The sequence below is a fragment of the Globicephala melas genome, chromosome 15 (assembly GCF_963455315.2).
Source record: "Globicephala melas chromosome 15, mGloMel1.2, whole genome shotgun sequence".
NCBI classification, from domain to species: Eukaryota; Metazoa; Chordata; class Mammalia; order Artiodactyla; family Delphinidae; genus Globicephala; species Globicephala melas.
Genome location: NC_083328.1, coordinates 27,100,013 through 27,112,631, shown reverse-complemented (window position 1 = coordinate 27,112,631; position 12,619 = coordinate 27,100,013). Strand labels below are relative to the sequence as shown.

The 12,619-nt window shown below is 41.5% G+C and overlaps 1 protein-coding gene across 3 annotated transcripts in view; it reads left to right on the top strand.

The window, feature by feature from the left end:
* Positions 1-12,619, top strand: part of SHISA9 (shisa family member 9) — a 447,725-nt gene that overhangs the window by 253,616 nt on the left and 181,490 nt on the right. For all 3 annotated transcript variants that reach the window (XM_060285262.1, XM_030883998.2, XM_030883997.2), the window contains exon 3: positions 10,623-10,778. In XM_060285262.1, the coding sequence (XP_060141245.1) occupies positions 10,623-10,778 (156 nt within the window). The remainder of the gene's footprint in view (positions 1-10,622; positions 10,779-12,619) is intronic.

The window sequence follows — 12,619 nt, the reverse complement described above, 5'->3', positions numbered from 1 at the left end:
TTCAGAAGTGATGCCAATAAACTGTAGTTTCTTGAGCAGACACAATGCTACTTCAAATTAAAAAGTCCTCTTCTTGTTACTGTCTTTGAGAGTATTTTTCAAAAAGTACCTTCTAAACCCGGGTTAGCTACCCCCTCCCTTGGGCCTTCACAGAACTCTGTGTTTTGCTGTATCATAGTACTAACCATGCTGATTTTAACTCTCCTCCTTCTCACCTGTGTTGTTCTTGATCTGCCTCCTATCCTAGGCTTGCATCTCCTTGGAGCACAACCTCAGATCTGAAGTGAATCTCTGTCCCTCAGAGTCTGCACACAAGATGACCAGAAGTGAACATTAAATAAATATTTGTTTAACAACTCCAGTTTCAAAATGTTCACATCCTAGATGCTCAAAGTTAAAAAAAATTTTTTTGCATGCTTAAAAATATAAACCCTTGGGTAACACACATGCCCAATTGGCCAAAGGTTTTCCAATGATATATGTTCATTTTTTCTCTATCACAAATTCCCTCTGAACCCTCTGCCACCAAGATTCAATAATATGAATTTAATTCTCTGTTTACATCAACCTTTTCTGGTTAGAGGCTAGCCTGCTATGTTCTCTTTTGACAAGTTCAGGGTAATTTTGAGTTTGATCTGATTCTTTTTTTTTTTTTTTTTTTTTTTTGCTTGCTTGTGACCAGAGAAAAATCTACGTGATGTTTCAAACTATAATTTTCAGGTTTTCTCTTTAAAAGGATGCTGGATGTAAAGGTTTGGATAGGATAGAAAGGAAAACAGAGCTAAAACCCAGAGCTCTGTTGCAACTTCTGAATGTCTATTCTCTTTTTTGTTGTTAAGAGAGTTACCAGTGCAATTGGTTCCCACAGGAATATCTCCTGTTATTCTCTCTCATTTGTCCAGTTCTGAGATAATTGAATAATCTGGAATGTGTCCAAGAATTCTGAGCCCAGAGAGCACCTTAGGGAAACCTAACACTCTAACACTCTCTTCTCATGGCCACTCATCACGTTGTCTTGGTTTCCCTGACTATTGGAAGCCGTAAAGCTTTAGCTACGCTGTGTTGGATGCTTACTGTGTTTCACGTGTATGCTGAGCATGGTATATGTGCAGTCTCTAAACCTCACAGCGAACCCTGAGAGGGTTTATGTTCTGGTCGTCAATTTAGAACTGAGAAAACTGAGACTCACAGAGTCAGTTGTGTAACACCTCCCAAAGCTGCTGTTGGGAAATGGAAGAGCCAGAATTTGAATGCAGAGCTGACTGGCTCAAAACTCCGTTCTTCTTTCATTATGTTGTTCTGGATGGTGTGGCCTGGGGAGAGAGTCTGCTGAGGCTACATGATGGGGCACAGAGAGTGTGTTGGAAAGAGTAGGGGTGAAGAAGGACCCTGGGCAGGATCAATATGGCCTTGGGGGCCAGGCAGAAATGTGGTACTTCTCAAGTGTGCAAAAAGCTTTAGAAAAATGTTATGAGCTCCTCTAGTTAGTAAGCAGTGTAAGAGCTAGAACTTGTCCACCAAACACAATGCCTGGCACGCCGTAGACACCCAAATATATGAGGAGGAATAGATGGATGAGCCGAGTGGGAGAGGTCAGAGCACAGGTGGGTTCCACAAGGCAGTAGGGGATTCTCAGGATGGGCGAGCCCAGCTTGTTCCCTAGATACAACAGTAAGTTCTATTCTCTGGATAAAAGAGGAAACAAAAAGGCCAGTGGTTTACTCATTTAAGTGAGAAGTTTTACAAGGAAAGATACTCAAGACAGAAGAGTCTCTCTTCATAGGGGAGGCTTAATGCTGAGCCTGGCCCATGCTAAAGGCAGCCTAGCTTAGTGGAGGAAACACCAATTTTGCCATTAGACAAACCTGGGATCAAATCCAGATGGTTACTAACATGCTGTGTGACTTCGGACAAGCACCTCAACCTCCCTGAGCTTCTGTTTCCTGATCTGTAAAATAGGATTGTAATACTTAGAGAAACAGGGGTAAATTTTTCACATGGTTAATGTGCTTTTCTATTTGGCCTTTCTGAGTATATGACTTTTGTCTGAGCTGGGCTGTGTTAACCATCTACTTGGGAAAGAAAGTGTAAAAGAAAGTGGAAGGAAACTCACTCGATGCCACTGTATGGGACTCGTTGCCCCACACCGACAAGTTCTGTAGCAGGACCCCTGCTCTCAGGCCTTCTGGTACATGAGGGTCATTGAAGAACTCCAACCAGACAATCTTGTACTCAGACCATACCACTTTATTTCTTTTTCTTTTTTTTTTTTTTGGTACTTTATTTATTTATTGAAGTATAGTTGATTTACAATGTTTCAGGTATACAGAAAAGTGATTCAGTTTATATATATATACTTTTTCAGATTCTTTTCCATTGTAGGTTATTACAAAATACTGAATATAGTTCCCTGTGCTATACAGTAGGTCCTTGTTTTTTATCTCTTTTATGTACAGTAGTATGTATCTGTTAGTCCCAAACTTCTAATTTAACCCTTCCCCCCTTCCCCCTTTGGTAACCATGAGTTTGTTTTCTATGTCTATGAGTCTGTTTTGTATATAAGTTTATTTGTGTCATTTAAAAATATTCTGCACATAAGTGATATCGCATGATATTTGTCTTTCTCTGTCTGACTTCACTTAGTATGATAATCTCTAGGTCCATCCATGTTGCTGCAAATGGCATTATTTCATTCTTTTTTATGGCTGAGTAATATTCCATTGTATATGTGTACCACATTTTCTTTTTTCATTCATCTGTCAATGGACACTTAGGTTGATTCCATGTCTTGGCTATTGTAAATAGTGCTGAACATCTCCTTGAATTAGAGTTTTCATCTTTTTCAGATATATGCCTAGGAGTGGGATTGCTGGATCATATGGTAACTCTAGTTTTAGTTTTTTATACTTCTTTATTTCTTAACAGGCTCAGCTACCCCCTGGTAGCACAGAGCTTCTTCACCATGAGTTTCTGCCAAAATCCCAAACAGCAGAGTGGGACAAGAGGTCTTTGCCCTCAGCATCACCCTCAACTCATCCATCATTCTTCTCCTTCACCTGGGTCTGAAGACCAAAAGGGGAAAGTTGAGAGACATGATCTTAGGCCCCCTTATTTCTCTCATTTTGTCATTCTCACAATTTCCTAGAATCAGAGCCTTCCCATCCCTTTCCTCTCTGGTCCACCCTTGCCAAAAACTTCTGTGGTCTTGCCAACCAAGACTGGTCCTTAATATGCCAAAGAGTAGAGATGAAGGAATTTAGTAAAAACTACCTTCCAAAGTCAATATTGTGACTTAAAATTTTTATTGTTTTCTTGCTGCACAGTCTTTTTTGAATGTCAGAAATTTGCATTTACCTCCTTTAGAGGGAGTAAGGAAGTGCCTAAGAGCACGGATTCCAGAGTCAGACTGCCAGGTCCAAAGCATGGTTCTGCCACTTACAAGTGGTGTAACTTTGGGTAAATCACAAAACCTCTCTGTGCAAAATGGGGTTAGTAATAGTATCTCATAGGGACTCTTGGAATAGTACATTAGTTTGTATATGAAATAATAACACCTCTCTGTTTATTATGCATATAACTGTGTTTTCACCTTCTTTATCATTAATCAATATCATCACCATTTTTCTTTGTGTTCCTTCTTTAATAAATCCTAATTTCCTAGCCTTACCTAGGTATAGGGATGCCATGGGCCATCTGAGGTAAACCTCATATACTCCGGAAGACAAAAGAGAAGAGCACACTAATAATTTGAAAAATACATTATCCTTAGACTGCAGTCTAGTTGGTACAGTTGTTTTCCCATAGGGCTGTGGGTTAACAATTCTGATATTGCTAGACGTGTATACTGGAATTAAACAACTAAGTAAATGGATGGTGGAGGATGGGAGTCAGGCTTCTCATTGTTGGGGTGGGAGGTTATAAATGAGCAAGGGGAGAAAGCTAGACTGATCCATGTGATAATGGATTAGAGTTGAAGATATCAGGATGAATTCATGTTAAGCTTAATATAGACACAGACGGTTACATATATAAATATTTATAGATATGTATATATGTATGAGTCTGTATACACACATAGATTTCCTTACTCAAGTCAACTGAGAGGGACTAGAAGCCGTGAGCACACTTGGCACCCAGATTTTGGTTTCTAACACCATTCTCCAAGAAAGGGAACCAGGGTCCTTGGAGAAATGGATTCTAGGATGGGACAGGAAATAAACAAGATGAACCTGGAGCATCTTGCATTGCTAGAAAGTAAGAAAGTTCTCCAAAGAAAGGGCAGGGGGGAATGTAGAAGCCAACTGAAAGAGATTCCAATGGCCAAACCTGGGGAAATTTGAATGAAAAAACAAAATAAAATAGCATTGGATTATAATCCAAAGTATAAAATACATATCCATGTGTCCACACTAATATATATCATATATATATATATATATATATATATTTGAGCAAATAATTAAATGGGGAAGAAGAGACAAATCTGCTATGAAGAACAATTCCAAATAATTTATGTAGACACTGTACTCAGAGAGGTAGAGCATAACTTCCCACTCCTTAAGTGTGGGTTATGTATAGTGACTTCCTTCCAAAGAGTATGGTATGCAAAGAGAGAAAAATAGAGTAACTTTATAGTGGAGAGATTTGAGAAACACTGCCTCAGGCAGCAGTATTGATATTTATGACATCAATAATGATGTCATCATAGAATGTATCCTTGAGATGTTATGATGAGAATGTCACCTGTTCTGTATGGTTTTCCTCCCCCAAACCCATAACTGCAGTCTAGTCGTGAGAAAAACATCAGACAAATTCCAGTTGAGGGACATTCTACAAAATACTTGACCAATACTCAAAACTGTCAAAGTCATCAGAATAAGGAAAAGTCTGAGAAATCCACAGCCAAGCGATCCCTCAAGAAGCATGATGACTAAATTTAATGTGCTACCTGGATGAGATTCTAGAGCAGAAAGAGGACACTAGGCAAAAACTAAGGAAACCTGAATAAAGTATGGGTTTTAGTTAATAGTTATATGTCAGTCTTGGTTTATTAATTGTAACAAATGTACCCTATTGGGGAAACTGGGTCCAGGGTATATTGGAACTCTCTGTGCTATCTTTGCAGTATTTCTGTAAATCTAAAACTGTTCTACAATAAAAAATTATTTTAAAGATATATTGTTCCTGTATCATTACTTCACAGGATTGATATGAGGATTTAAGGAGATAGCGCATGAAAAGTTCATTACCAAGTGACTGGCATATAATATATGCTCCACAGAACAGCAGTCTTTGACCATCTTGTGCCTTTCTGTGCAGTTCTTCCTTGTGATATGCCTTGAGAAACTTACTATTGTTGCCTTTCCTCTAAGATGAGCCAAACTGATCTAGTTTGTAATAGTTGGTATCTGCCTCTTTTGCTCTGAGAAAACTAGAGCATCATCCCAGGGTTTGTAATTGAGCATTTTTACCTTAATGACCCTATCTGGATTGCATTCATTAGTCTGTTTAGTAACTAAGATATACCACATCATAACAGTACTTACATGGTGGTTACCTTGCTGTAAGTCTGCCAGATACTTCTATATAGAGTACGTGTATTTTAACTTTCTTTGAAAATGATTGTCAAATATGTGAGGCCCATTTTCTGTCTTAGGAAGGGGAACATGGGGACGTTATCAACTTCTTGTTTGCTGACTGAGGGTCTTGACGGAATGCAGCATCCCAGAACAGCAAGTCCTTGGCAGTTATTTCTAAGGATCAGAAGGAGTTGCAAAATTGTAATGAGGCAGGGAAAGTTTTCTTGTGACCTTGGGTAGAAAGTACCTTTCTACAGAGGTGAGGTGGATAAGATCTCTCTGGGGCTGAGGTGTATCTAGAAGAGAAACCATACTGCTGGGAGCAGGACATGGCTGGTCCTCCTGGATTCTCTCTATGGTCATGGCTATGCAAAAGAAATTATATATACACACACACACACACACACATATATATAATTTATATGTAAAATATATATAGTAAATATATAAATTATATATACACATAATTTCTTTTGCAGAGTATATTATATACTATATTATATACTATATAAAATTGATAATATGTAATTATATAAGTGTACATATACAAATACTTACTATATTACATAATACATAAAACATTATATATAAAATGTATAATATATAATACATAAACTATATATATAATTTCTTTTGCATCGTATATATACTTAGTGTATGTATAAGATATAAAATATATAATATATAATATACATTATATTATATATTTGTGTACATATGTATATAAATACATACACGTGCATGGACACATATACATACTACGTATATACATACATTCAAATAGTTATTTCCTATCTTTATGCTTCTTCTCTCAGTTGACAAGGTCAGGATTTGCACATTATAACCTACTCTTCTCTCTTCACTCACCCTATTCTATTTTTCTTGGATGCCAACCTGAGCTTACCTCCCATCTACTCTTTTGTTTGTCCTCCTTAGCTGGATATTATGTGTGGAAAACTCACAGAAAAACTGGGTTGCCATGGCTGGTCCATCCTCCTGCTCAGTAAAATGAAAATAACATTTAAGAAACCCAGTCGCCAATGTCTGTTTAATAATTCTTGATTGCTGCCCTGAGCCTGGATTTCAGTATTTCTGAATAATCAGCGCCTGGAAGCTAGCAAAAAATGACTATCTAAAACTGCCAGAAATTTGCTTCCTGTTGTTCTGAATGTGAAAGTAGGAATGTGACTCTGGGGCAGCCTCATTTGCCTTTGTGCTGGATCACTTTGGTGGGCCATCTCAGTCCTACCCACTGGCATTAAGTAACTACTCGCTGCCCCTGAGTTAGCCCAGGACTTGGGAGAAATCATCCAAAAGCAAATGCTTTATAATGGAGTATTCTGTTTAAGAATATAATTCTTTAATGAAGTGTTTAGCATTTCCCCTGGCAGGACTGGAAACAGAGTTTGAAAATAGTGGATGGGATCTGGGACTGAGGGAGCAAAGAGATGGGAGTAAGGGCTCCCACTGGATGATGGGCTTAGGTGGTGTCAGCTCTGTAACTAGTTAAGGGTCTATTTCCAGAAAAAAAAAATACCTGCCATTAAGATATTAGTTCATTAACTTATGAAAGTCCTTGGGCATTCTTTATGCACTACTCAGTCAATTTGCTGTTTGAAATTTCTACTGAAGCTCTGTAGAAAATCCAGGGCTAATGCCGGTTCCACCTTGGTGCACTCTGCAGGCCCCATGGGAAGCCTCCCTTCTGGTCAGTTCCAGCCTCCCAGAGGGATTCCGGACAACAATTGTACTAGTCAGAACTTACATTGCACGTGATAGTAAACCCAAAGCACACTAGCTTATTCAGAAAGGGACTTCCCTATCTCCTCTGCTTCTTTCCTTATTCTTTCACAATGAAGAAAGATTTTCTTCACATGGTAGGTTCAAACTCATTTGAATTCATGACCTCCTGGCTCCTTGACTCCAAAGCTTCCCAATAGAAAAAATTCAGGGAAGGACTCTGATTGGCCCAGCCTAGATCACATGCTCACTTCTGGCCCAATCACTGTGAGGAGAAGGAGGTGCTGTGATTGGTCTGACTTGGATCACATGTTCACTGTGCGACCAGAAGGGTGAGTTACTGGCCTAATTTCCAACTGCCAGCTCTGACTTACAGCTCTGAGTAAGAGTTTTTCTGGCCACCAGAGCTCACTGTGCCCATGAACATGGTAGGTTACAAGTGCTGAGGAATTACTGTCTCCCAGAAGCAGCCCTCAAACAACGACTGATGGGAGCTGGCACATAAATACTCAGGGGCTCACTTGCCCGTGGGCTGACAGAATTCTGAGACATGCAGTCAACGCCATTTACCAGAATGCCAGAGTGGGATTAAACTCCTGTTCTCCACAGTTGCCCCTTGCTGGGCATTGCACTCTTTATCTGCCTCTTTCTCTTTCCCATCTCGCCCCCTCACCCCTTGTCTGCAGTATTGCCTGACTTCACCTCCCAAATATGTTTGTACTTGAGTCCTTATCTCAGTGACTTCTGGGAAAACCCAAACTAAGAGAGTTACAGTGATTGGCAGCTCATCACATGAGTCAAATGGGGATGAAGCAGAGTGCCTGGAACTGGTACTTCTGAATACACAGAGTAGTAGCTGTCAACTAAAATATGTGTGTGTTTGTGTGTGTGTGTGTGTGTGTGTGTGTGTGTGTGTGTGTGTGTGTTGGGGAAAAAAACCCACAGAGCAGCAAACAATGAGAACTTACAGTAAATCACTTCCTATTACACCAACATTTGGGCACAAGCATGTCTGGCCTGATATGCCCAGGGGAAGCAGACAGACCTCCCCAGCAGGTTGCTCTAGAGAGGAAAATGTCAGAGGATGTGGGGTCCAGGCTACAGGGAGAGCTGTAATTCGCATGAGACAACATTTCCACCATGACTTCGTTAATCTTAGGACTCTTCCGCCCCAGCTGAATCCCAGCCAAAAAGTTATCATGGCAGAGAGACATGCCCGCCTCCTCAGATGCTGGCCAGCGGCTGGGCGACTTGGCTTATGTTTGGCGATATTCCCATTAGACAGTTGGGCTTGTGGGATGGCCCATGCATGTGCAGTGATAAAAATACTCTCATCTCTGTGTCTCAGCTGTGGTAACCCTGCTTCTTTCCGTTCGAGTGTATTGGTTTCTAAAGCCAAACTTATTCTATATATGTCATGGGTTGAATTGCCTACAAGCAGCAGTGCTTGAGAGAGGGGTTCAGGTGTATGAGACTCTGAGGGAGTAAAACACACACACCTCTCTAAGGTGGTGAGGGAAACAAAATAGGAAAGATAAAGGAGCCACACAGGGATGGGGCTCTTAGTTTCAAATAAAGTCTAGACCAGGGGTTGTCAAACTATGGCCCGTGGACCAAATTCAGCTGCCACCTATTTTGGTAAATAAAGTTTTAAATAAAGTTTTATTGACCCACAGCCACGCTGACATAATGTCTATGTCAGCTTTCTTGCTACAAGGGCAGAGTCGAGTCGTCTCTGGACTGGATGGCCTGCAAAGCCTAAGCTATTTACATTCTGGCCCTTTCCAGAAAATGTTTGCTGACCCCTGCCCTAAACTTGTCTCAACCCATGGGAACTCTGGAGCCCCCCTTGCTCTATAAAGTTATCCCCACCTTGAGGCAAGGGCTGGTCTCGGTACCTTAGTGTCAGCTGGGCGTTGGTTGTCACCCACCCTGGGTGTTAAGGGTGAGGGACATTAAGCAGATTAAGCCCAGGATGGTGGCTCCCATCAGCCGAGAACAATTTTTTGGATGTTAGGGGCACCTGTGAATTCTGAGCAACTGACACAGTGGCTGGGAAATGGGTACACGTGCTGGTAAAGGGGACCTTTCAAGGCACTGCTAGCAACTACTGCCATGTTGATCTGGATCTCCAGATGTGTTTCGTGAAGATAGAGGGAACCCTTGCTTCCTGCCTGAAACTGAGCCATAATTCTCTCACCTGGACTCCATGACTCCCATTTCACTCTTGCCTTCAGTCCGTCCATCCCATTGTTCTCGGCGAAGACAGAAACCCTTAACAGCTCAGAGAATAATTCCTGAGAGAAAACTTCTTGAACCTTTTTCCCCATAAATTCCAGTCCCTCTAAGTAGCCAGTATTCATTTTGTGTGTTTTTACCTATTTTTTTCAGTCTTTGCAAACCACAGCACACAAAAATATGCAGATTTTCTTTTCTTTAAACCAAATGCCCTGTTATGCGCATTACTTTGACATTTGCTTTTTTTGCCTTAACAATATAAACCGTAAGAAACTCTCCAGTCTGACATGTATAGTCAACTGATATTTAACTCATTTTTTTAACAGCTGAATGGTAGCCCATCATATGTATGTACATATTATGTACCTAATACAGATGTACAATAATTTAAGCGTTCCTACATTGATAGGAGTTCAGGTTGTTTCTGTGTGGTTTTTGTTGTTCACTTTACAAACCATGGTGCAAAGAACAGCTCTGAACAAATATCCTCACATTCTGTTGCTTGTAGGCTGAAGGCTCCATCCCTAGAAGTGGTATTATTTGGTCAACATACACATGCATTTTAAATTTCCATACACGCTGCCAGATTCCTTTCTGCAGATACAGCAAATCATATGTCCACCATGAGTTTATGAGACTGTCCAGTTTCCAACATCTTTGCTAGATTGGCGTCCTTCAGTCCCTTTAATTTTTGCCAATCTCTTGGCAGGGGAGTGGCCTCCCGTTGTCCTGACTTGCATTTCCTTGACTGTTATTGAAGTTGGTCATCTTTTTATATGTATATTGCTTTGATAAAAGTAGTCCCCGCAGTGATAGGACCTTATGTTAATCTGGGGGGAGATGGAAGTGTTCTAGGGGAATCCTTTGCTCTTTACCCATCCATCCTCGGCTGCTCTCCAATGCAGAGTTGGTTGTTGCCGATATACCTGCCCATCCTCGGCTGCCCTCCCTCTTGTGTCCCCAAAGGGTGTGGAGTTTTGGTCTCAAGGGATGTGGCCATGGTGGGAGTGGGTAGAAGGTCCTGCCCCATTGGTGACCATCTCCGTCTGTTCTCTTCACGTCTAGACACCACCCAGATGAACAACGCAGTGCCCACCTCCCCTTTGCTCCAGCAGATGGGCCATCCACATTCCTACCCCAGCCTGGGCCAGATCTCCAACCCCTACGAACAGCAGCCGCCTGGCAAAGAGCTCAACAAGTACGCCTCCTTGAAGGCTGTCGGTAAGTGCCGTTTTGTTTCTTCTCTCTCTCTCCTGTACTTTTCTGTTCCTTCTAGATTTCCTTATCCCCTATTTTTTTTCTACTCCTTTTTCTGTCTTTCTTATCTCATCTATCTATCACCTATCTATGTATCTATCATCTATCATCTATCTATCCATCTACTATCTATGTATCATCTATCTATCTATCCATCATCTATCTATCTATCATCTATCTATCTTTCAAAATTTCCAGATGTAAACATTTCTGGTGTTGGGGGGTGGGGGGGAGCCTGGAGCTCCTATTACCTGAGTTCTTATCAAGTGCCAGACATTGCATTGGCCCTTTTATAGACACTGTCTTATTTTCTCATAGCGCTCCAAAGAGGAAGGCATAAGTATTGCTCCAATTTTCAGATTAGGAAAACTGAGACTCGGGGAGGCTAATTTAACTTGCTCCCAATCAAGCAGCCTGTGGGCAACTTGAACTTGTGTTTTTATCGCTGCAGAGCCTGTGCTCCTGCTGCTCCCTTCCTACAGCCCTGGGTGGGTTGGGGTTCAGTCCATTCCCTCGATTTGTACATGAGGGAGTCTGACGGTGACCCAGGTTCCCAAACAAATGACTCGTGGCCCCGTTCTATAGGATGGAAGCAGCACCCACAGCAAAGTCAAGCTTTGGGGCGGGCAGAAGACTCCCAGACCCCACGCCTTCTTTTATAATCAGCTTCTCATCCTATTTCCTCTCCCCACTGCCAAGCTCCTCATTGGAGATGGGAGAGGAGACATGTGCTGATCCATTCCAGTATGAAATATCCTAATTTTGTTACAAACTCAGGACAGAAACCAAAGCACAGACATGATCACATGTCTAGGCTGCTGTCGGAACCACGGTCTACAGACATCAGATTCATAAAACGAGCACGTTGGTCCCCAACAGAGGGCCAGACACATACTTGGAGCTTAGCGTTCGAACCAGAAGTCCATCTTTAGGAATTCCTATTCCTCAATCTCCCACGATTTCCAAATGGAACCGTTTGAAGAGGGTTTGAGGGGTGCTTATAATTCTGAGGGCACGGGTTGTGCTGCCTAAATTCCAAGCCTCGTAAGACTTTACATAGTAATCTCCCACGTTTCCTGTTGAATTTTTCCACCCACCTCAACCCTCATCTACACCCATGACCACAGATTTCTTCTATTCCGTATTGTGTGTTTGCAGAGCACATACATCCTAAACGTGTTCAGATAAACTCAGATGTTACTAGGAAGGGAAGGGAGCTGTTGCCTAGGAGAGAAAGAGTCAGGGCATCTGTGCCAATGTAACTGCAGAAGCCTTCATGCACTGTTCAGTGGCCCACCTCCCTTTCTGAGCCTTGCACTTAGGTGATGAAGAGCATCTGCTGTTATACTTGATTCTTGTTTTGCATTAAAAATAATCCACCCAGACGTCTTTTTCTTTTTGAACTGGTCCTATTACCCAAAACAACTCATTTCTTCAACTTAGGCCCAGTGTTTCCTTCCCCCTCAACACCCAATAGCTCTTTGGGTAAATCATAAATGGATCTTCCAACAGAATTCCTCGATTCTGTCCAGCATTGACTCAGGGCTTCTTGGTATAGCAAATGTTTGCAGTGCATTTGGAATTAAACTTGCATTCTGAAAGTTTATTTGACACTCCTTGAGTAACACTTTCTTCCACAAAGCCGGGACTCCTGAAGTGTTTGTTGAATGAAGGAATGAGCTTGTCTTTGACAAGAATCAAAGAATAGCTTAGTTGGAAGGGAGCACCCCTATATCTTCTAAAAACTCGGAAGGGTCTCACTTGGGGTACCCTCCTCGATCCTGGCTGTGGTTGATGTGACCCTC